Source organism: Mixophyes fleayi, chromosome 2 (genome assembly GCF_038048845.1).
Source record: "Mixophyes fleayi isolate aMixFle1 chromosome 2, aMixFle1.hap1, whole genome shotgun sequence".
NCBI classification, from domain to species: domain Eukaryota; kingdom Metazoa; phylum Chordata; class Amphibia; order Anura; family Limnodynastidae; genus Mixophyes; species Mixophyes fleayi.
The window spans coordinates 215,635,910-215,662,565 of record NC_134403.1 but is presented as its reverse complement, the minus strand read 5'-3'; the positions used below and the strand labels follow the sequence as shown (position 1 = coordinate 215,662,565).

The 26,656-nt window shown below is 39.0% G+C and overlaps 1 protein-coding gene across 1 annotated transcript; it reads left to right on the top strand.

Annotated features, from left to right (window-relative positions):
- The first annotated feature begins 1,957 nt into the window (after positions 1-1,957).
- On the top strand, positions 1,958-23,145 carry MRPS15 (mitochondrial ribosomal protein S15). The gene is made up of 8 exons (XM_075195442.1): positions 1,958-2,148; positions 3,959-4,006; positions 5,079-5,154; positions 6,973-7,021; positions 8,798-8,882; positions 15,893-15,951; positions 17,776-17,967; positions 22,802-23,145. Exons 1-8 carry the CDS (start codon positions 2,028-2,030, stop codon positions 22,907-22,909), a joined length of 738 nt encoding a protein of 245 aa, XP_075051543.1. The 5' UTR covers positions 1,958-2,027; the 3' UTR covers positions 22,910-23,145.
- Positions 23,146-26,656: the final 3,511 nt, after the last annotated feature.

The window sequence follows — 26,656 nt, the reverse complement described above, 5'->3', positions numbered from 1 at the left end:
GACATCTTTATGAAACAGGCAAAATCCAGGGTTTGACAGTGAGCAGCATCCACCATTAACAAGTATATTTATTTATTTTAAAATATTTTCTCTTTTCTAGTCAAAGTAATTATAAATTTGGTGAGGAGCAGTCTCAATGACCTCTTTATTAAGAGTACAAAAAACGGGTGCTGTGTTTAAATATGAGCAGCAGTGCAGCAGGACACCCCAAAAACCAATATATTTGAAAATAGCTAACGTTCCCTACACCACCCGCAGTGGTGTAGACAAGGCTCAAATTCTGCCCACTTTTTGCTAGTAAGGGTCCTGCTGCTGCTGGTACACGTACTAGAATGGCAATTTCAAAACAGAGTGCCTAAAACAGTCATGCATCTTCCTTAACTTCTCAGGCACCACCTTTTCGATGGCACTTTCAACTCCAGAATAGCCAAATCAGTGCCTGAAAATAACATTGGGGCTGAAGAACAACTTGGTCACTCACAGAATTTTAGCCAGCCAGCTCGCTGCAGACTTTGGCCAAAATTGGTGAAAATTTGGACAGTTGTAAAGAGGTTATTAAAAAATAAACTGTAGATTACTGTAAATGATAATATTATAAATAGTAATATACGAGCAAAAACAGCATAAAATCATATAATATTTTTCACAATTTTAATTAAATCCGGATCCAAAACCTTTCAGGATTTTTTGGCAAAACCGGTAACAAAATCAAAACATGAAGACGTTTTAGAACCAAAATCAAAACACGTGGGTCAGCGCACATCTCTACATTAAACCTTTTGAAAGATTTTAATCACTTTGTTAAGGTTTGGGATTGGGCTTTCTTTAGCAATGGGCAGGTGTAGTGTCAATGTGAAGTCAGAGATGAGGAGACAGACGTTCCATTCTTCTTATTGTCAGTGGTGCAGGTAAATTACACACAACAGATGGTTCACAGCAATTAGGATAAAGCAAACAGGCGCAAACTAGACAAGAACATGGCAAACAAACACTTAGGTGATTATATAAGTCTGGGAGATAGCAGCACTAGGACTGGCAGATATTTCACAAGCTTTAAGACAGGGAACGCCACAGTGGACCCATTTCAGATTCGTCCATCATGCATTATAAAGGATTTAACTCCTTCCTCACATGCCACAGCAGGACAGCCTCTTTAACCACAAAAAAGCAGAAACAACTTACATTATGGGGTATAGTTACTAAACTTGGGGTTTGAAAAAGTGGAGATGTTGCCTATAGCAACCAATCAGATTCTATTATTATTACCATTTATTTATATAGCGTCACTAGATTCTAGTTATCATTTATTTAGTACATTCTACAAAATTACAGCTAGAATCTGATTGAGATATTAGCAGGGCCATCTTTTCCATTGGGCACGATGGGCAGGTGCCCAGGAGCCCCATTGGCAAGGGGGCCCCATAGGCAGGGCTCTTAATTAGAATAAATAATCCTGCAAAAGAAAAAACCTGCAAAAAAAACCTTAAAGGGTCACTGAGCAAGTACCTCTCTCTCTCTCTCTCTCTATATATGTGTGTGTAGGGGCCCCGGTGCACTGCTTTGCCCAGGGGCCCATAATGTTGTTAAGATGGCCCTGGATATTAGGCAAGTATGTGTGTATGTATGTAGTAGTGAGTAAAGATCTGGTTGCTCATCACTGCCTTAGATGTTACTTGCACAATCTCCCTAAGATTATTTTTCAAAATTAGGGAAGTATGTAGTAGTTAAGGCTGTGAGTTTTAAGTGTAACAGTGAAAAAAAAAAGTTGTAAGCAGCTGTACTATAAAAAAAAAGTTAGAATCTAGTTGTGATGACTTACAGCAAGTTATTTTGTTTTCTTTATGGACCACTTTCCATAATGATCCTCAATTCTAAACATGTACATTTAAATGTAGTCAGTTAATTGTCTGCAAATCCGATTCAACACTGCTCTCTGGTGGTGATTATACTACTGAATCTGCGCTCGATTAGTCTAGCCTGTTCAATATGTCTGCGCCCATCTGATTCCTGACGGTGACCGAGTCGGGATGTTTGTGTTGCAGAAAGCATTGAGAGAGGGTCTCAGGTTTGGTCCCAGATTGGTGTCTGCGGGAACACAGATAGCAAAGAGTCAGACATGTTTCGGAGAGACGAAAACGCTGGCTGCAAGTATGTATGGTTATGTATGACAGTCCGTATGTTATGGGCACAGGAGTCACATGGCAAGTTCAACGATGCTCTGAATATAATTCACTAAATCTATCTACATGTATGAATAAGACGTTGGGAGTGTTCTGTGCTAAGCTTTGTGACTAAATACATTTTAATTATTTTTTTCTGGTAACTTGAACTTTTGACTAAATTGAGCAACATGTCTGTATTGATGTTTTGGCAATGTTTCTGTACTTGTATCATCGTAAATGTTATCTTGGCTAGACTACTGCTGCAGATTTGCAGAAAAATACAGAATTGTTTGCTTATTTGTATTTGGTGTTGCCATTATTGAGCAGCATGGTGATCTAAGTGGTTAGCTCTTCTCCATAACAACATTCAGGGGCACACGCAGGGAAGAGGGGGGGGGGGTTCTCCAGAAACCCCCTACCCCAAAACGAATGGGCAACAAAAGCCTGTATAAAAATGCTACACACTGCCCCTTTCCACAGCACCGCCTTGCAGCGCTGCGGGCGGCTGCTGTAGAATCCAGCATCAGTGGAATGGAAACGCTGCGCATGCGTGGCCACAGCAGCTCTTACCAGGCATATCCAGAGTGAGGCATTACATCACTGGCTGGCCTTCAACAAATTATATATATATTATATGTTTGCAGCACCCTTCTCCCATAGCGGCACCAGCCCTGCGCTGACTTGCAGCAAACCCAATTTCCAGGGCTCATGTAGCTGAATATATGACTGTTTCGCTTTTTTTCAATTTTTGTTTACATTTTTCTACACTTGTACAGTAAACAAAACTAGCCATTCTCTGCATAAAGCATTATCAATGAGGAATTTCACTTATGGTGGAGGCAGCTATATTGTGGCTAAACCCACATTCACGATCCATTGCCTGGGAACCAGAAAAGTCACAGATGATTCAATATATATGGCCACTGGGTGACACTGTTTTATTAACTCATTAGAGGAGGCACGTTTGCAGCTTACACTCTTGTAATAAAGACAAATGTGCCGATAAATATACGTTTTTGTACAAAATAAAAAAAATCTGTGTTTAAATGTCACAGGATTACACAGTATTGTACAAACCTCTCCCAAATTTATCATTCTAAATCCTCTCTGGGAGGTTGTAGATTTTACATCACTCACCTGGGAAAATGTCTTTAATCCTTCACACTTTTGGAGGACATCATTATCATCATCATTTATTTATATGGCATCACTAGTTCCGCACCGCTATCTTATTATTACATAATGTTAGACTGTGAATTACAATTTATTTTGTGACTCGCATGTACTTGTTATCTACAGTAAAAAAGTTTATGTTGAAGACTTATTGTGGCACTTTATTTTTTATGTTTTATTGTTGCTTTGCTCCAAATTCAACTGTTCAAATTCAAATCCTGCGTTTGCCCCTGACATTGTGGTCATGAGTTTGATTCCGAACCATGGCCTGTGTTCTCTGTACAGTGCTGCAGAATTAGTGGTGCACTATAAATAGTTAATGGTATGATCTATGAATCCAGCGGATTCCAAACTTTCTCAGTTCAAGGCACCCTTAGGTTCTCCATAATCAATACCTAGTAGTCCCCTGCCTTGCTTATCACCGACCCAGGCCATGGCACCCCTGTGAGATTGCTGCAGCACCCAAGGGATAAAGCGGCGCACAGTTTGGGAACCACTTTATTTATCTATTAAAGTTTGCATGATTGATTCATTATATACCCCAGTAGGACATAATTGTTTTATTACATTCTACAATAAAACTGTAAAATAAACTAACTTTGTCTGACATGTTTTGATTTCAGGCACAAGTCTTATTCATGTTGCCAGAACATACGCAATGATGAAAGACGGTCAGTATTTCAATTCTAAGAATTAAGTTTGTGCTTACTCTGGTACATTTGTGCAATCGTTTTGTAGAAAAAAATGTTATGTATATATTTGAGTGTAGTATTAAATAGTCTCAAAATTGGTCCTAAATTAGGTGTATGCTAACAAAGTAATTCAAATATGTCTCGTAGGGGGATAATCAAGTTTGGGGACTTGGAGCAGGACTTTAATAGAACAATTTGTTTCCCAAGTCTGCAACATGTTTGTATATGTAGTGTCACAGTTCTGTTGTTGGATGCCTGTGACATCAGAATTTCAGCACTTGTTCCTGGGACAGTTACAGGGCAGTTGATAAAAGCAGCAAAAATGTTGTAAAAGCACAATGTAATGTTTTTTTCTCCTGATTGATACAGCCATTTGCGGTTCTTTTTTTCTACATAATTTGTAACCTCTATAGTTTGTTTTGGGTTTTTTTTTCATCCCCTATAACAGAACTCTAGCAAATAAATTGTCAAACACCTCTTTTGTCAAATTCCATCAAGATATCCTAACATTTACATATATATTTGTGAGGATTGTTATTAGCCCCTTTTCTATAAGGTAGCTTGCCTTTTAGACTTAGTGGCCATTTAACTTCAGTACCGCTATGGCTGTCCAAGGAGTAAGCACTACTACCGACTTGCTATGGCAAATATCAGTTTAGAACCTACAAAGGAAGTCTATAAAGTGTATAGCATTCATATGAGTTAAAAATACAACCATTTGTTTTTAATTTGTTTAGATCAAGGGCATTTGTAAAAATTCAATAATTGATTACTATGGTAGACAATTAGGGATTATACACCAGATGTGTCCCTTGAACTTGATTGGTTATTTTGTGGTTATATGTGATGTTTTGTTTTTTAAAAAAAAAAAGGCGCATATGCATATTTGAGAGATTGTGATCAGACTGGATATGTAAGCGAGGGAGGGGTGTATTCTGATGGAAATGTGTCATCCAGTGGAGCTTGCAAAAGTATTTGAGCTTTAATGTGAGCTAGAAAATGTCTATATTCTTACAATGTAAAATGCAAATTTGTTTTTGTCTTCTTTCAGAAGCCCCAAGCCAGTTGGATGATTTGTCACCTACAATGCTTAAGAAGCAGTATGTTGGGATACATAGTGTAGAACGGTAAGACAACCTACCAGGTGTTGGTATTAATAATGAGTTGCAACATAATCTACAGTAGATTTTCAACCACATTTTTAAACCACTGTTTGCCTTGATATCCAGCCTTTTTATACATCCTATACTGTTGGCCAGAGCTTGGAAAGCATTTATTCTTAATCTTACCTATCTATAAAGCACCCTATTCATATCCCAGCATGAAGAATAAATGTTTGCACAGTATCTAAGGGACCCATGGAAAGACATAGCTGTGGGAAACCCACAGGTTGTGACCCCAGGGTAGTATCGGGTGAATGCTGACAGACAGGAGTTTGTTGGATACAGGTCAAAATCATGCCTGACAGCTAAGACAAAATCAGAATCAAGTTAAAGGTCAGTGATATGTATATAACACAATAATAAAAGCCGTGGATCTGGATCACAAGCAAATTAATGTAATTAAACAAGCCTGGCCAGTACACAGCAATAGTTAGAAAGTGGACAGGCTCAGGCATCTAAGGTACAGAACCTGTTCCTCAGGCACTGGTCAAAGAGCAAAAGTGTTTAAATAGAAGGTCACTGACAATCGTGATGCACATAAACACATGCATCAGCAATGTGCTAAAAAAATGGGAGTGCAGCATCTGAGCCACGTGGATAGGTAAGTGACAATCATGCTATCGATGTAGCTCACCAGCTATGGTTTATCCAGTGGAAAAGTAGTTATGAAAAAAAATTACAGAAAGGCTTTCAGTACATTTCTGTGCCAGTGCTACAAACAGCAGCTTAAGTTTGATTCAACAGAGTAGGAGGTCTTCAAGTAGCAAAACATTATTAAACTGTCATACATGTATGCTACATTCACTATCACGGGAGGATATGTCAAAGTATTGGTAAAAGTTCCATCCGTCTCTCTCCTACTCTGTGCTCCTTCAAACGTGCACTCAAAACTCACCTCTTCCTCAAAGCCTACCAACCATCCACTTAACCCCCATCTCCTCCATTCAGCTCGTTCTCCCTTCTGTCCCCTTGCCTCAACTGGCTCCTCTTGTGCCTGGTCTGTTTACCCTCCCTTAGGATGTAAGCTCACATGAGCAGGGCCCTCTTGTCTCCTCACCTATTCTTCTGCTCCGTCGTAGCCTGCCTGGAGTTTCTGAAGTCTTGGTACTTTTTGTTCATTGTTCTGTATGGTTTCACCCTGTATAGTCTACTGTTTGTACTGTGTGCGGCGCTGCAGAAACCTTGTGGCGCCTAACAAATAAATGATAATAATAATAAAAGAGGGAGCAGGATGAGAATTGGGCCTAAGTTTGTTTCTTGGTGCCTGAACTACTCAAATCAGCTAGAGACAAGTAGATTTAACTAAATATCCTGCACAGGGTTAATTCCCACCCTCATGGGTGGAACCCAGTAAACACTGTGATCTCAGAAGTATGTAGCAAATGCAATAATGCCCTATACTCTCTGTTTCATCTGCTATGGAAGTGGTGAAAAGTTCAGAAACAGAATTATTGATCACTATAGAGATTACAAGGGTCTGTCACATTCTCTCGTTGCAACGCAGGGTGAATGCTTGAAACATATTGCAATATTTTGTGTGAATGATGGAAGTTATGTTTGAGCTGTATTTACTTAATTTCACTGGCAATTGAACAGAAGGCGGCTCATCCAGAGGAGCAATATGGGCTGAATACATGTGTTCATAATTTCTGCTGATGCCAAAAGAATGCACATCATCCCTTCCAAATATTCCTCTTTCTCCTATATTTGACTGAAGGACTCCTGAGTTTTATATAATTGTGTCCACCCCATTTTAGTAATACTTTATTTTTTTCCCTGCAGGGTTGATGATGTTGTTAGACGATTATTGTCCCTTGATATAGCAAGTCAGGTCAGTATTGCTTTGTCACTTAATTTTGCTGCTGTATTATACCCTAAAACATATTGAGTGTACTTTAATTAGCAAAGCACACATTTTGGTGGAAAATGAGTTGTGACAGTATGTGAGTGTTTCAGATGTTACAAAGACCTGTTTCAGTTGACGTAGAGCTATGGTATGCTTTCTCTCTATAACTTGGTTCCTTCTGTATAAATTATAAGTATACGTGTAAAATAATATGGCTCTCACTAGCTAAAGATAATATGTGGCTGAGTCTTCTACAAATGGTACAGACATTGGGCCTGGGGCATTAAGGAAAGTAAGGCAAGAATAAAGGAGTAAATGTTCTTCGGGACATACCATGTTACAATGCAAGGGGTGAAATATAGTTTATTATTTTGCACATAAGTTAAATGCTGGCTGTTTTTAATGTAGCACGCAAATACTTGATAGCTTTATTTGTACACTGAAATTTAAAGTTGATCTAGGACATGTCCTATGCCAACTATAAATCTGTCCCCACATTTTTAAATTTACCTCCCCCTCCAATGCAACATGGTTTCGCCCAGATACACTATGTTCCAGAAAATATCTGGGCCTGCCTGTCCTGCTGCTTCAGTCCTTTGTCAGGAGAGCATAATTGCTCAGCAAATGGTACATACAGCATTGACTTTATTTTTTGTAAAACATAAAACAAGAAGCTTTGACCTATTGCAGTGTTTCATAAGGTGCATTTGTAGTTCTGCTAAGGGCATACAAGGCATATGTATAATTAGACTTTTGTAAACCATAATTGCAGACACTGCAATGTGTAACCATTTATACTGTTCTGTCATATTCAAGTTTTGCCTCAATAATTTATGGATTTTCCAAAATCTGCCCCTAACTGTTAAACTGTCTTATAGTTTAGTAATAAAGTAATGTAAGAGTTTCCAGTTTAGAATAAAAAAAACTTGCATGCAACAGTGATGTAGTTAATTTAATGCTGGAATGGGGAGACCTAAATTTGAATGTTGTAAGGTTTTGTTTTAATGCAAACTGGAAGATAGTTTTGTAGATATGAGCATCTGTCTCCTCTCCAGGTAGTGTTGTAAGTCAGTGACTTTCCTTGTGTTACTAAACATCCCATTTTGTACAGGTTATATTTGCACATAATAAATATTGACAATCTCTGAAATCCAGTATTAGATGATACCCTGGAGTACACTGATGCCACAGGTTGCTTATTTCTCTGAAAATACTAAAAGGGATGTGGAGGAGTTGGCAGATGTGTAATCTAAAATATATCCTTCTATGAAAGTTTATGACAACAGAACTAAACATTGACCTTTATTTTATGACAATGGCTTGTCTGATATACACCAGTCTTCAATATGTGAGTTATTGCTCTTCTCCACTATGAAACAAATATCTTCTTCTTTTTTTTTCCCCCGGTGGTGCAGTCGGTTGTATACTTCACATGTGAATGCAACTAGCATGCCTGTAGGCATAGAGACCATTTTTTACTATGGTAAAAACTTCCTCTACACTCACTGAAGCGCTAGACACAACAAAAACGTGATATGCTGTGTTCCAGGTGTGAGCTTCAGTGAATACAGAAGATGCTTTTACTATAAAGATAAACTATTTGTATATTAACTGGCTTTCTAGCTAAATCAACAATACAGCTAAGTAAGCTAGCAATGCCACAGGTAAAATGCTTTTGTGAGAACAACCTGAAACTAGGATTCTGTAGTCTCGTACATTAATTGCCTCTCTAATTTTTGCTGTTCTGTTTATGTTCCCTAGTCTGATAAACTCAAGATTAAAATACAGCAACTTGTGGACAAAGTAAAGAGAAGTCCCGATGATCGTACATCTACAGAAGTCCGCAGTGAGTGTGAAGTTCCGTCACTGGGGGGTGGATATAAAAATATGTTTACAAACAGAACTTATGTATATAAACCTCTTGCAGAAACACTTTAAACATTGAAGATGTTTTCTACCAAATTAGGACCCCTGCAAACATGCTGTAGCTGCACACACACCCTCTACTGACATAAAGTAAAATGTTACTATTAATAGCCAAATGTGTTTGTTGTTAGCCGACATAAAAATATAATTCACAATTATTGATTAATTCTAGAGATTTTTACATTCATTAAAATGTTTTTGTTTTGTTGTTTGTTTTGGGGTTTTTTATGTCCCCCTTCCCTCCCCACTCCTCTCCACCAATTCATAAAGTGGAGGGTCTGCTAAACAGCATCTTTGTGCAATGCAAAATCCCCTCTATCACACCCTACCCAACCATCTCCCATTTTGTCAGCTCCCACAACCAGTAAGAAGCAGAGGGGAGATATACTGTCTAGTATATTGAGCAAGCTAGATGAGACCTCCTGGGTGAACATATGGGAGGGAGAATACGATAATAAAAACTGCAGTATTTTTGTAGTGTACTTTAACCTGTCCACTAGTAACATCAGTCATCTGCAGTCTCCAGCTTGTGCTTATGGCAAGAGTGATTGGCAAAACAAATCTTTAACCAGTAGAAAGACTGTATCCAGCTACATGATTCACAGTAGATGCAACATTTGGGAAATGGTTTTTACTTCCACATGCTTAATATGAAAATGTTGCTTTTTGCCCTAACATTCTCATGTTAATGCAGAAAAATCCAAATTATTATTGAAGATTTTTAAGGCGCCACAGTGCAGTACAGTAGGGAAAACTGGACATGCATAAAACAAGGACATACAAGGCAGACAAAATAAATGCAGACATGAAAACAAAGGCTACGGAGGACCCTGCTCATTAAAGAGCTTACATTCTAAATGGCAGAGGGCACAGCTGAAACAAGAAAAGAGACTGTAGCTTAGAAAGGAGAATTGGGACAGCTGTGAGGGTGTATTATTGTGAATAGTCTAATCGGGAACATAAAATATAATATAAAATATAATAACATACACTTGGCGCGCACCTTTTTCACATATATCAGGATTTAAATGGTCTTTTATGATAATGCACCAGATTGTTTTTATTTCTCTTCACCCGGTATATCATGTTACCACTCTGTGGAGGAAATTGAAAGTGACACCCATGAAGGATTATTTGAGATGCCTTATTAAAGCCAACATCTTGTAAGCATATACCTTTGGGGGAGATGGTGTAAACAGTCACAAGAGTTGCGGTGGTATTCCTCTGTTTCCTCACAAGGTTGAAGAATTCACTTATTTCCGGCAACTTTGTGGACCTTTATATGTTTATTTTAGACATATTGCACTATTATTTCCCCATTTTGTTTTGTATTTCCATGAGTCTGATCCCCAGACTATAGGAACTCTAATTGAGGAGAGAGATAAGGATCATTCATCCAATGAAAGGAGCATATTGGGATAGAGCTATAGGAGACTCCATATCTCCTGATATATGTGAAAAAGGTGCGCGCTAAGTGTATGTTATTATATTTTATGTTTGTGCTTTATTTGTGGAGAGAAGTGGACGCTCCTCTATATACACCAGGCTGCACACTGAGTGAAGAGCCATATTAGATCAATTATTTATTGTATTGAATAGTCCAGGGATAAGATAAGCTTTAAAAAAAGAGATGGGTTTTTAGACAATGTTTTTAAAGATTGTTTAAAGAGCAGCACAGGAGAAGTCTTGTAGGAGCAAGTGAGAGGTGGTTACCAGAAACGAGACAAGGCGCAGGTCTGAAGGTAGATCTAAGAGGGAGGGAGAGTATTTTGATATGAGATTTGAGAAATATGAAGGGGTGGTGGTGTCGAGGGCTTTGTAGGTAAGGGTGAGTAATTTTGAATTGACTTCTAGAGGTCACAGGGAGCCAGTATAGGGATTTGCCTGGTGGTGCAGCAGAGATGGAGTGGTGAGATAGGAAGATCAGTCTTGCAGTACCATTTAGGATGGATTCAAGTGTGAATATATTGTGTCGGGAATGCCAGATTGGTCGCAGCATTCAAGATTGGAGATGATGAGTGAATGGATAAGAGTTTTGGTAGCAAGCTGAGTTAGAAAAGAGCATATTCTGGCAATGTTTTTAAGGTGGAATCTAATAAATCCGAAATTTAATAGAAAAGTACAAAAAAGAAAAAAGTAATACATTAAAAAACCTTTCCTGCCTGACAATCTTTACTGTTTTGTTACTTTTATCAGGGGCAATGATCCAAACTACTACAACCTTTTATATTGTTGAAAGGCGCCATAAATCAGCTGTCTAATATCACACTATAACAAAACAATCTAAATTATTGCTAGCAACTCTACATATGAAAGTCAGTGGTATGTCTAATATGTGTAATGAATAAAGACAAATTGCTAAACATCAAATCATTAAACTATACAAAAAAGATCGTACTTCCTCAATTCTGCTCACAGATCCATCGAAGTCACATTACAAACAAAACTATTATTTAACTGTAAATTATTAGAAGCATCAGAAAAAGTGATGGCACAAAATACATATATAATTATCGAGCACTGAATAAACAGTCCACGATCCATATTTATGAGAATATCCAGCAGGCTTATCTGACGGTTTCTATGAAATTCTCTTAATAGTGTCCCAAATGCAATTCATATACATCTTCGTAATATTGTGTGATGCGCAGTCCGATATTGCAGCTTGATTACAATTGTCGGTTGCCGCTGTTCAGTGAAACTCATTGACGCTTGTAAACAGAGCTGACGTGTTCCTGATCTGTCAAAAGCAGGTGCGACCACTGCTTGTCGGATCAGGAATTTAGATATCCAGCTGGGTATTCAAGTATAGAGCCCAAGTAAGAAAACACATAAGGCCATGGTTGGAAGTGCTGTGAGGCAAAAGTGCTAACCACTCTGTCTGTGTGTGTATGTTAGGGAATTTAGACTGTAAGCCCCAATGGGGCAGGGACTGATGTGAATGAGTTCTCTGTACAGCGCTGCGGAATTAGTGGCGCTATATAAATAAATGGTGATGATGATGATGAACCACTAAGTCATTGTGCTACTTCAGCCCTTTTATTGGGCCATTCGCAGTATTTGTCCAAAAATATGACCGTACATTCATGAGTTATCTTTTAACTGTACAACCTGTGCAAGAATTAGGATTGGTCATATTCCATTCTTCACAATTCACTAGAATAGTCTAATCTGTACACTTATGTTCTTGTGCAATGGTCTAACCGTAAGCTTTGTTGGGTGAAGACAGAATGCAGCAACAGTTAAGAAAAATGCAAAATGTGGAAATGGCTATTTCCTGATATATTTCTACACTGCACTGGTTTAGAATTCTGGAAGTTAGAAAAAAGGTTAAACATATGTAAATTATCAGGCCACATGGTTCCAGTGCTTTTTTTTTATTTTTATTTTTTTTATTGCAGTAAACTAAATTGAAACATAGGTAGAAAGAATTTTAAACAAAAGTAACTAGTTCATATAAAATCATCAGTCCAACGATGTTATATAGTATTAAGTCTATTATCCTGTTAGTGGTCATGTCAGTGTAAAAATGTATTGTATTTGGCTAGATGTGTCATATTGGGTTGGAACTAGAGAGGAATTCATTGATGAACCATGATCTGTATTAAAAATTGCTAATGAATGTATTTTTGGTTGGTATCTGGGTGCATCCATTGTAGAACATAGCTTTGTTTTGTTGCTGAAGAGATAAATATTATAGGCTTAATTTCTGCATAAGTGAGCTTTTTTTGTATGATCTATAAAGTTGGCAAAACTTGCACAAAAAGGGGTGTGCTTAAGGGTGTCTTTACAATAGTTTTGATTAGTATGCTAAAATCCTTTAATGTGATCACATTCCCATAGAAAATGGTATATGTCTGCTTCTAGAAGAGTGCATTTTGACCATTCACTAGTATGAGAGAGTTTAGTTAAATAACTCAGTTTGGCAGATAGATATGCTCTGTGTAATATTTTGAAATGTATGTCATGGTAGCTATTGGAAAGCAGTGTTTTATTAAAGGGGGCTCCCTGAATATGTTTTCCTAAAGTTAGGAAGGTGGTGCACCCACTTAACCCTTCCTTATTAAAATTGTGTATATTCAGGGCCTGTGCAAGATTGCTCATCACCCTAGGCAAAGCTTCAACCTGCAGCCCCTCCTCCCCCCATTTCCCAGTCGCCTCACACATTTGATATTTGTAAAATGAAAATAACCTCCTCCTCCTGGCTGGCAAGGCTGCAATCCAAATGCACTAATGTCCAGATGTACTGATGTCTAATGCAGAATGCTGTCCAGGCTTCACTACTGCCCAGGAGAAAACGTAGTTTATCTGTTAATCCTGACTTCTTCCCCTCTCCAGTCTTGACTCTTGTGGGCCTTTTTACCCTACAACACTGTCATACAAATTAATGTATTTTAGGATACAAGTCGGGACAGGTTTGTTGTTTGCTTTATTTTAAGTAAAACACTATATAGCTATAAAATCACAACAATAAAAGCAACAAATAACAGATATGTCTGTCCTTCCATCACACTGCTGCCCCTGTTGTGGATTAATTCTAAGACGAAGTGTCTTCAGAATAAGCTCCATTTATTTGTACATACACAGTATAGGCCATGCAGATCAAGGGCAGCATGGTGGCTTAGTGGTTAGCACTTCTGCATCACAGCGCTGGAGTCATGAGTTCAATTCCCGACCATGGCCTTATCTTTGTGGAGTTTGTATGTTCTCCCAGTGTTTGCGTGGGTTTCCTCTGGGTGCTCCGGGTACCACCCACACTCCCAAAAACATACTAGTAGGTTAATTGGTTGCTATTAAATTACCCTTAGTCTCTTTGTCTGTTTGTGTGTATGTTGGGAAATTTAGATTGTAAGTTCCAGTGGGGCAGGGACTGATGTGAGGGAGTTCTCTGTACAGCGCTGCGGAATCTGTGGCACTATATAAATTGATGATCAAAAGATGTAACGGTAATCACAAATCAATCGTTCACACCATTTATAGTCGGCTGTTCACAAAACCATCAACAAAACTGGATATCTCATCTTTTAGGTCTGACCGCAATTTTATCTTTAGAAATTTCAAGATGCATTTCATAATATTTTGCACATAATAAGCAGAATAGTAAAAATGCAGATATCAGCAGTTTAGTAATATCTGAGTTTTTATTGCTAAATTAAGGCATTTCTCACGGGGAGAACATACAAACTCCACACAGATAAGGCCGTGGTCGGGATTTGAACTCATGACCCCAGTGCTGTGAGGCAGAAGTGCTAGCCACTAAGCCACCGTGCTGCCCACATGGAGAAGCATAATTCGCACTTGAAGAGGAAAGAGTAATTTTGGAAAAGTTATGCTATTTATGTGGGGCATCAAATAAAGTGTGTATTGAAAAATGTGAAGCTTTTGAATTTCATTTTTACTTTGTTTATTAAGGGAATATTTGCTTTGTAAATTTGAAGATAGTATGTATGGAGTATGATACCCAGATATTTCCATCTTTGCGTTTCATCCAGAAAGATCACTGAGACCATGGTTTTCCCTAAATTATTTGTAAAGCGAATTAGTTTTCAGGGTTGAGATTGGATTTGAGGTTGTCATATTAGGGGAATTAACATATACCTTGTTTTTAGGGTGAGGTAGGTAAGTATAGTCCGGTTTTCTTGCATTCTTGCAGATTGCACTTTATTTATAAAAGGGAAGCCAAGTGAGAGTTACTTTAGTGTATCCAATTCAGAAGACCAGCCAGATGATGTGTGCAGGTTTTGCAAGTGCTGTTAATCAGGGCAACTTTATTTTGATGGAAAATAAGTTGTTTAATTTCACACATAAAGGATGATTAGTCCGGTGGTAGTGAGCATATCAATGCTGATTACCCCGACACTACTTACCCTGACGTGGAGAGACCGAAGGGCTCCTTCCCCGACCAGCGTGCAGGACGACTTCTGTGTATTACCCCCTTCACAGCACCAATGACTGCGTCGCGGTTATCGGTGACGTCATCAGCTGGCGCTGGCTTCTTCAGGGATCGCCATGATTTCCAGTCTGCTTACACAGAAGTCGTCCTGCACGCTGGTCGGGGATGGAGCCCTTTGGTCTCTCCACGTCGGGGTAAGTAGTGTCGGAATAATGCGGATCATTATTTCGTACCCAACCCGATTAGTCCGTGTTCTCTAGGCTTCTGTTTTTCTTATAATTGTACTAGGTCAGAAGTATGTATCACACTATTAACGATTATTTATTTTCTATTCTGTCAGCAAACACCTCCCCACTTTCCCCGAATAAGCTTTTGTCATGTACAGGATTTTGAGTACTTAATTGACTGTAAAACACTGTGGACCAATATCCATTTGCCTCAGTGTAGCTGAATATCTCTGCATATGCTTTACCTTCCCCTTCTCTCCATCTGTCCCAGGATGGAGGTTTACTAAGCAGAATATTTATGTAGCTCTGTTTCCACCTCCAATCGTCCAAGTTCAGGAAAGAAGATTCCAAATAGGAGGTATTTATTGCAATTTTCATTGCAATAAATTCTTACTGCTCCGTGTCCACCATTTCGGACGTGGCTGTTAGGAAAGTTGGGCCTTAAGCAAAAGGGCAATATTCTGTGGTAATATTTGTCAGACAGCCAGCTATAAAGGTATCCCATTTCATAAGAAATAATGTTTGCTTCAAGGAAAAATTACCCAACAGTATTGGATGACAAGAGATTGGTTCCCTTTTAGGAACCTGTTAAAATTGCATCCAATTACTAGGCTCAGATTAGGGATTCTTAACATGGAGTCCCAGAACAAAAAAAGGGAAAAATTATCTTTGTGACCAATGGTGAAGCTTTTTTTTTTTTTTTTTTTATAAGGAGGATTTTAATGAAATGTAGCAGAATAGAGTTGTCTTGTCTCATCCCTCTTTTCCTTCTGCTTTTCTGATAATTTTGGACTTATTTTGTAATTGCAGTTGCTGCTTGGACAGCCAGGATCCAAAATTTCAAAGAACATGTTCAAAAGTCTCCAAAGGTGAGCGCCTGCTGCTGTTTAAATGGGACAAACTGGGTTAAGGACATTGGATAATTTGAGGGGAAACAAAGCCCCCAAAAAACATAGCAGTGTTCTCCCCAGCACCTTTTTCCCGGTTGCTCCACCCAGATGTTTTTATTTGCCACCCGGCTCTTGGAGCCCAACAGAGTCCTGTTATAATAGAATAAAACCTTGTTTCTCCTATTGTAACAGGCACTATGTGAGCACTACAGCCAGCAGTGTGTGTTAGACCACTGACCACCAGTCTGACCAGCCCTGGCAGGTGTGGATAACCGCCAAAATGTTTCAACATTATTGCAAAGTATTACAACTGCCCCCCCTCCCAGCTGGCAACATTTTCTGTGGAGAACAGTGCATAGTGATTTTTCAAAGTATATATACAGCCTTTGCACCAAACTGTTTAATTTTTTTTTCTTCACTTCACTTGTTGACACGTAAAGGTGTCTTTCTTTTGCCGCATATAATAATGAACCATAGACTAAGCCTTGAGATACTAAGTAATATGCCTTTTTTTCCTGAAGTGTCACAGATTCAATATGGTTTCTTTAATACTTGTGATTATTTCCACAGATGGATAGACATACTGTATGTGTACGTTTATTACATAGTGCCACTATTATTATTATTATTATTGTTATTATTATTATTAATTTTTATTTATAAGGCGCCACAAGGCGTCCGCAGCGCCTTACAGAGACAAACAAATTACAATACAATGGGAGACAGCACAGTACAGTAAGCACAGCAACTCAGTAAGCTCAATGCACAGCTAGAGAGGGCGGGGAAGGGGGAGGGAGGATCCGCAAATGACGGGGCCCAAGAAGGAGGGCGCGGAAGACAGGGAGACCTCCAGGGGGGAGGAAGGAGTGAGAGTGGACGTGGGGTGGAGGACCCTCGAGGAGGAGGGCTAAGTAGCTGGAGAGCAGAGTTAGAAGTGGTGGAAACAGGAGGAGAGATGGCCCTGCTCAGAGGAGCGCACAATCTAAGGGGAGGGGTGGAATTAGGCAGCAATTGGCATGCAGATAGATGTGTGTAAGAGACTTGTATACAAGAGCTGAGGTACATCTGACCTTTGTAATGTGGTTCTCCTTCATGGAGCTTTTTCTGCACAAAGGACTCTTGTCATTGGCTATATAAAGAGGCTTATCTTTGTTCTCCACAAACCTCTCACTTTGGAGATATTAATGTGATGCTAAGAATATAAGCATATTGTTGTGACTAGGTCCTGCCACTTTTGGCATGTCACACTGAGTGATTCAGGCAGGCTGGCGAAACGGAGTGGGGCAGATAGGGGAGAATCTCAAAGCTACTTGCTGTTGGAGTCTTCCACTCAAAAATAAATATACTTTCAATATTCACTTTAAAAAAGTAAATGCCACCTAGGAGCAATTAGTATCTAATAATATAGGGATAAAGTTCCTTATTTCTGTAGTTACTTCCGGTTGCTTTTGTCAAAGCATTTCCTTCTACTACCAAGTCATTTCTTGTATGTTTATGCTTCTGTTTATCTGCTACATTAAGTGTGTATATTACTTTTACAATAAGAAAGTAATGCCAATATATGTAAAATCCCCTGTAAATACTATCTGTATAAACAATTTATTAGGAAAATTTGATATTAAAAGTAATAAAACACACTGTACTGTAAATGACATAAGTCATGTCTGATTACCATGCCCATGTAAATGAGGCTGCATTCCTCTGACCTCATATTCTCCTCATTTACAGTATGAAGGCATGTTATCCCATTTATTATTATTATTACATTGTACCCCTCTTTGTGCTCTATCATATCTTTTCTAGGATAAGGCAAACAAGAGAAGGATGCTGATGGCAATAGATCGGCGCAAGAAGATGTTAAAATTCCTGCGGCGGACCCGGTATGATGCATTTCAGCATGTTTGCACACAGCTTGGCATTGAGTATACCTTCCCTCCAGAGTACTACAGACGTGCAACTAGAAGATGGGTTGCAAAGAAAGCTTTCTGTTTAAAGGTCTGGTACACTTCTTTGTAATACACATTATTATATGCAGCAATTTCTCCCTATGTTTAAAAGCGCAATGCATGTCCAATTGGTAGGCTTCAACTACTGCTGTAAACAAAACTAGCTTATAAAATGTCAAATTCCCTCCCACACTTTATTTTTAGGTGTATCCAGTAATAAAACACCTTATAGGATAGTAACGAACATGTATATCAATATTTTCTAAAGGTATCACTAAGAGCAGGGTCTGATGCAAAACTTCTATAGATATGGAGTGTGCTGGCCAAGCCTTAAAGAAGGCACATTTGTTTATATGTTTTTATGCTAGTTGAGGTAGTGGCTGGTTTAAAACAAACACACACTTGTCTGAGCAGTTCTTTTTAAAATAGGAAATGTTCTTGTGGGTTCCACACTGACACATATAGTATTGGACTGTTTCAGGGTTAATATGAAGCCTCAATTGTTTTTAGACAGACTTTTCTAGCAAAAACAATATAGTGATTGCCAAATGTGAACCTTATTAAATAAATGTTTGTATTCTGTTCTATTTTTAATGATTGGGGTGATCAGTGGAGGATACTAGACACAGCAACCAAAGAGGGTGGGGTTCTAGTTACACACAATATTAGGGGCTGGGTGAGGATTACCGTATTTCCCCATGTATAAGACGCGCCTTTTTTCCCCCCAAATTTTGGGTCTAAAAAAAAAGGTCCGTCTTATACACTGCAAGCGCTACTTACCTGATTGAAGAAGTCGGCATCTGGTGTGAGGAGTCCCCGCTAATCAGCTCCAGCGTGTCCCCGTTACTTTGCAAAAGGACCTTCAGGTCCTGCAGGCGCCTCCCACAGTCTCGGCGCTGTCAGTCACGTGACTAACAGTTCCGATGACTGCCGCTGACTACAGATTCCTCCGTGTTTCCCTGACAAAAGCTGCACAGTCTTGTTGACATTAGATAAGTCACATTGGGGCTTGGGGCGTGTCTACGTGACTTGTCTCGTCAACAAGACTGTGCAGTAGCGCTCATTTTGGTCTGAATGTGGGACTATTGTAAGCTGCTCTAGTGAATCTGGGACAACAAATTGCAAGTTCCAGTGTGCTCTGTGACAAATTGCAGGCTACTCCAGTGTGCTCTGTGACAAATTGCAGGCTTCTCCAGTGTGCTCTGTGACAAAAAATTGCAGGCTCCTCTAGTGTGCTCTGTGACAAATTGCAGGCTCCTCCGGTGTGCTCTGTGACAAATTGCAGGCTCCTCCAGTGTGCTCTGTGACAAAAAAAATTGCAGGCTCCTCTAGTGTGCTTTGTGACAAAAAATTGCAGGCTCCTCTAGTGTGCTCTGTGACAAAAAATTGCAAGCTCTAGTGTGATCTGTGACAAAAATTAGAATGAGCCTTTTGATTCCTCCTGCTACACATTGCATGCTGTAATAATAAAGCAGCAGTTTCAGCAGTGAAAAGGTTACAATACCATATCCCGTAATTACGGTACCGTATAAAATCCGTACCATTCCACGTTCTGCCCAGAAATGGCTCAGAAAAGATTTTCATACAGTGCTGATTTCAAATTAAAAGTGATCTAGTTTGCAAAACTGAATGGAAATCGTGCTGCTAAATGTAAGTTTGGTCCGCCCCCAACTGAGAAAACAATCCGAGACTGGCTACGGGAAGAAGAAACCCTACTGAAAACGCCACGGCAGAAGAAGGCTGAGAGGCAAGTCCGCAAAATGGCCTGATTTAGAGAGAGAATTGAAGATATGGATTGAAGAGCAAAGGGCAATTGGAATTCCTGTGTCCACAAAGATGGTTCAGCATGAGGCAAGAAAAATTGCTGAAACAAATGAAGTTACTGACTTGAAAGGAGGACACAATTGGTGCTTCAGGTTCATGAAACGGAATGGACTAAGCATGCGTACACGCACCAGACTTGCCCAAAGGATGCCTGAAAGCTATGAGCAGAAGGTCCTTGAATTTCATCGTTTTGTCACTCAATGTCGGAAGACACATCAGTTTGAGTTGGGACAGATTGCAAATATGGACGAAGTCCCCCTTCAATTTGATGTCCCAAGTAACAGAACTGTTGATAAGAAGGGGGTGAAAACTGTAATTGTGAAGACAAGTGGACATGAAAAGAGCCATTATACAGTTGTTCTAGCTTGTTGTGCAGACGGAACCAAGCTGCCTCCTATGCTGATTTTCAAACACAAAACCATGCCAGAAGAAGTCATTCCTCGAGGAGTGATTGTCCATGTTCATGACAAGAGTTGGATGGATCAGGATGGGATGAAGATCTGGTTTGAGAAAGTTTGGAGCAGGAGACCAGGTGCGCTCTTACGCAAACCTGCCCTATTGGTGCTTGATCAGTTCAGGGCACACATAACACCAAACACAAAGAAGATTGCTGCAGAGTAAAAAACTAAACTTGCCGTCATACCTGGAGGCTTGACATCCCAGCTCCAACCACTTGATGTCAGCATTAACAAACCCTTCAAAGCTACCATGAGAGAGGAATGGAACCAATAGAAGAAGTCTTCTGGGGACAATTTGACACCAGCAGGAAGAGTGAAAAAGCCAACTATAGGAGAAGTTTGTACCTGGGTGAAAAGATCCTGGGATAATATCAATATTGAGATCATTGTCAAGTCATTTAAGAAGTGTGGCATTTCAAATGCCTTAGATGGAACTGAGGACGAGGCAATATATGAAGACAGCGATTCGTCATCAAACACAGATGAGGACAAGATAATGGATGAAAGTTCTGACAGTGATGATGAGTAGTTTTATGATACATAAAGTTATTGAACTCAAGTTTTATTTAATACATCTTTTTTTTTCATTTTGGGCCCCAAAATTAAGGTGCGTCTTATACATGGGTGCGTCTTATACATGGGGAAATACGGCAGGTGACGAGTAGTTTTTAGCAGTTTGTGTAGCACCATGCTGAAACCTTATATAATAAACTTTCTAGAACTAGTGGGAGATGTGTAAAGATTGCTGATATATGATGCTATCTCTTATGTGCTGTTTTAATATTTTTCTGATTTGCCTTTACACTCTGTACAGCTGATGAGATAAATATGGGGATGGTAATCACATGCTTGAATGACTGACCATTTTATTCACACTCCATTCTTCCTGTCCATGGGGGGACAGAGATCACCGCTTTTCAGGATCCTTTAATAAAGGATTTAGAGCTTGGTTACGAATTTTTAGCTCTTTAGAATGTAACTTGGCAGCACAAAATGACACTTGCACAGCTGATAACTTCTCATAGAGAAACTGTTTTTCCAGCAGGACTTTTTACCAAAACCCTGCACAGCCATTGTTGTAGGATAGGTGGAGATGCACAAACATATATTCTAGATTTAATGGTCCTTCAATGCACTTTGTTTTCGTAGGGACTGTTATAGGTCTTCATGAAGCAGCTGAAATACCATGGCTGTTTGATGCTGTACAGCAAGCAAGAGAGTACATCTTCTAATTAGTCTTCCTTTTGACAATGCCCTACAGCCAATAAGCCATTTTAAAATGGAAAATCAACTATTTGGCATTTCTCTGTTACAGGAACGACCCAGGAAAAAAAGATACATTGATCACTCCCAGGGCTGTGGCTAGGGGAAAGAGCAAGTTGATTTATTGTATTAAGCCAGTGGGAGTGCAGCTTTAAATTAATGTTTTTGGATGGATGGAAAGGAAGATGTACATGGCATACTTTTATTGACTAATGTTTATCCGTTTGCTTTGGCTGTAATTCACATACAAATTGTATGTGTATTGTTACAGAAGTCCATTGTAGTTAAAACAAAGTTGAAAGTAACTTTGATCTAGAAGCTGACGCTACAGTGCTTGCTTTACTATTGAAGATTGTGGTTGTGTTGTGGACAATATGTTTACTTCTTTCTAGACTTGTTTCTTTCTGTAGTTTACAGAGGGTGAGCCAGTGTATACTAGTCACACACACAGAGATTGTAAATGATACAGTGTTGTTGGAACAATATTGTCACATGGGCTCCCTGGCAACAACTGTAATGCGTGATAATAATCCAATTAAAATTGATCAGGTCAGGCATGTTGGTAAATGTGGTTGGAAGATTATGGTTATGAGGTCTGTTACTGTAGTTAAAAGAGAACAGGCCAAGACATGCTGGGATGGGAATAATCTGGTTGGGAGCCAAATTAGACTCTGAACTAAGTGCTTGTGCGGAGGGTCAGATTAGCTCTTTTTTTTTTTTTTTATTGGTGGTTGAGCTAATTCATCCCATGCTGCATGTGTTTAACTTCCCCTGGAATTTTCTGCTTTAAATGTGGGGGCATGAACTTGTTTCCCATGGCCTGAATTATATAAGGATAGTTAATGACTGATGCTGATTGAGATTAGCATGGGCTTTACATATTGTTTGTGTAAATGGTTAGTACTTTGTTCTATAGATTTAAAAAGTAGTATAATGTATCCTATAATATAATTAAAATGATCTTGGAAATCGGCAGCTTATTCTGTTTGTATATAACGGTTCTCACATTAAGAGAATCTCCAATTAATAATTTAATTTTACAGTTTGAGTCCCGTATGAATACTTGACTGATTACCTCACTCCTCAGTTATACGGACTGATCTCATTGGTGACCACCTACACAAATATAATATATTGGTGTTTACACATGTATTAACCTCACTTTAGTATTATACTTTATTGGCTTATTTCAGGCTTTATGTCCTGATATAATTTACCCATTTGGCACAGCTGGTTTCTTGCATTATCAATAGTTGTTTTTTTGTTTTTTACTGTTGACAAAAATATTTTGCAGGCATTTTACAGTTTTGTTTTGTTTTTGTTTTTTTTCTTTCGTAGGTATATCAAGAGGTGAAGAAGCAGAAGGCTGCAGGGCTAGTCAAAAAGAAAACAGTTAGACCTAAAGCCAGAATTCCCCTTTATGTATTTCCTTCAGCAAAAAAATGAATTTGGCACATCATTTATGTTACTGTGGACAAATGTACTTGCTGTATTCTGTACAGCTGCCATTAACCGCCAGTTTGTGCTTTTGGATTAAATTCTCTTTTTCCAATGTGATACAATTTGATGGCTTAAGCGCTGTATTATTGCAGCAAAGTATATACTTTAAGGTTTACCTACTTTACACATTGTAAGATTGTGCTGATGTACAAAATGGTATAAAATAAATGTTCATTTTGTTACACGTTGGAAATGTGTGAATTAATAAAATATACTGGAAATTAAAGGGCCGGCGACCCCAAAAAAGTTTTATATAAATTCCGATACTTCTATCCAGCATACAATATACACAATACAAATTACTCTGTAGCAGAAGTTATTTTACTATTCTGTTTTTATTGCACATTTAAAGAGTATCTGTCACTTACACACTTTTAGACTTTAGCCAAATATCTCAACAGAAAACTTATACATAAGCAAATAAACATGGTCAATTTTCCCTTGATCCCAGCAGCAAGTAAAGTCTAGAATGTTCCATACACATAAGGTGATTTAAAGACTTGATCGCTAAGAAATGCAAGCCTTAGACAAGAGTCCTAACATGGGGAGACTGAATCGCATGTACCCTTTTCAGGATGAGGATATGCTGAAATGGTGTTCGGTGCCTAAGGTGGATTCAGCCATATTTTATTTCTAATGGTAATTACTTCAGCCTTACTGCAAGTTGCCCTTTCACTGTTTGTTTCTTTAAACCTTTTATGGCTAGTGTTGGTTAGGGGAGTTTATTGAGGGCTTGATTGAAGAAAACTGATCACATGATACCAGATATATTCATTGTAGAATGGCTGCATAGTTAGAGTGTGTCAGTTACAAGTGTAACAAATTTAAATAGCATAATTTGGATTTATACCGGAGATACACAGGAGGAAACTGGAGAAAAACATTCTGCCTATTAACTCAGCTACACAAGAACTGCAGTCAGTATTCATTTGAAACTCCATATTCTACCTCTGATGTCTTCAGCTCACCCTGACTACAAGCTCCATGCAGCATGAGGACTGTTTTGGACTCTAATCTTATTTTCTTCTCATCTCATGAAAGTTTGTTTTATCTGTCAGTTTGTTTTCACTGCAAAATCCACTATGTTTAATCAGCCTGCTGTACTACTTGCTCAACCACTCCCTACCCATGCTACAGTTATTTCAGTCCCCTATCTCATCACTGTGCTTTCAGTTCTACTTAATGCTATGTCTGCCATCACAAGTAGGAAGAACTTATACTGATTTTGAACCACTCTCCTCTCTCATGACTCAGCTATTCAATCACCTCTCTTTATTACTCTCCATTCAACACTTTCACCCACTCCCCCACATGGCTTCCACATCATTACTCTATACTATCCAGACATCCATGGATAAACTACATTTGCTGCAGCCTAGCTCTGCACTACTTATCTGATTACACTGGACATTGCAATTAGGCAATTCCTTAATTCCCTCATTTTTGCTATTTGACTCAAAAATCCCAATGCTTGTCAAAATATTTTTCTTTCTGTCTTTTCATGGCATTATCTTTAGGACTATATCATCCCTCACCCATCCTGCAACACACACCTCTGTCCACATTGCACCTTCATTACTTCACTTACCTCTAGTGAACACTCATGAACTTTTCCTATTTAAATTCAATAACTTTAACAGCCACACCCTGCCGCCAGAAACTAAAAAAAACACATCTTGCAATCCTCTTTCCTACTTTTCTTTCTCACTGCTTCTATTAGCTGCTGATATATCGCCTAATCCAGGTCCCCCTCAATTCTCCCACACGCATATATATGAACACTACAGAAATCCAGCAAACCTCAAATGCATCACCTGTCTCCCCTCTCTTCCAAAGTCCTTTAAATGTGACCTTTGGAATGCACGTTCTGTTTGTAACTAACTTACCTTCATTCATGATCCCTTCATCTCAAACAACCTCAACATTCTAGCAATAACTCTATTGATTTTCAACAATTTTCCACCTCTCTCCAACACCTTCTCTCCCCAATTTCTACATTCTCCCCTGATTGGGCAGTACCCCATTTTCATCAAACCCTAGCAACTGCCCTGGATCAAGTGGCTCCAGCGACACTACATACTTCGCGTAGAATTCGTTGCCAACCGTGGCACACTACAGTAACACGAACTCTACAAAAACTTTCTCGTAAAGCAGAACGTCACTAGCGTAAATTTTGTACCTCTAATGATTTCATCACATATACTGATATCTACCACTCCTATAGAAATGCTCTGGACACTGCTAAACAAACCTACTTCCAATCTCTCATCTATGATCAGGCTTCTAACCCCAAACCCCTCTTTTTCACATTTAAATCTCTTCTGAATCCTCCTGCCCCAAATCCTCCAACTACCATCAGTGCACAGGATCTTGCTTCCTATTTCAAGGACAAAATTGATAAGATCAGGCTTGAAATTATATCCTCTCCCTTGACAAGCAATCGGCTCAATTCCTTTGTAACACCCTCTGACACACTCTCTTCATTTGATCCCACAAATGAAGAGGAAGTTTCTACTCTCTTCTCATCTTCCTACTCTACCTCCTGTCCTCTTGATCCCATTCCCTCACAAATGGGTATGTCCCTGTCTCCTGTGCTCATTCCACCTCTAACTAAAATCTGTAATCTATCTCTTTCTACTGGTATTTTTCCACCACTATTCAAGCATGCAGTGATTACTCCCATTTTAAAAAAGAAAAACAGAATTCTGAACCTAACTTTCTCGCAAATTACCGCCCCATCTCCCAGCTCCCATGCCCCTCCAGGCTTCTCGAGAGAATTGCCTACACTCGCCTCACACGCTTTCTTACAGAAAACAACCTATTGGATTCTCTTTAGTCAGGCTTTCGCTGTTAACACTCCACAGAGACTGCGCTGACCAAGGTTGTCAATGATTTGATCACAGCAAAAAATAATAACCATTACTCTCTTCTAATTCTCCTGGATCTCTCTGCTGCATTTGACATTGTTGACCACTCTCTCCTCATACAAACGCTACAATCCCTAGGTTCTCATCCTACCTATCTAATTGCTCTTTCAGTGTTAATTTCTCTGGATCCACCTCTGCTCCACTTCCTTTATCAGTTGGAGTACCACAAGGCTCAGTCCTAGGTCCTCTGCTATTCTCTATCTACACCACTTCTCTTGAAAAACTAATAAGCTCCTTTGGATTTCAGTATCATCTCTATGTGGATGATACACAAATCTATCTATCCTCTCCTGATCTTTCACCATCTGTGTTGTCTCACGTTACTGTCTTTCTGCCGTTTCATCTTGGATGTCTTCTCGCCAACTCAAACTCAATCTTTCAAAAACTGAATTAATAATATACCCACCCAAAAACAGAAAAACAGAAGCTTCCTGCCTGACATTTTTATTTCTGTTGATAACATGACCATAAATCCCACCCCGCAAGCTCGTTGCCTAGGTGTAATCCTTGATTCACAGCTGTCGTTTATTCCCCACATCAACTCTATATATAAATCATGTTACATACATCTAAAGAACATTTCCAGAGTACGCACATATCTGACATAAGACACAGCAAAAACATTAATTAATGCACTCATCATCTCCCGCATCGACTACTGCAATTCCCTCCTTACTGGTCTTCCCAAAGTCAGACTTGAACCCCTACAATCTATTTTGCACGCAGTGGCTAGATTGATTTTCCTTGCAAACCGTTATTCCTCTAC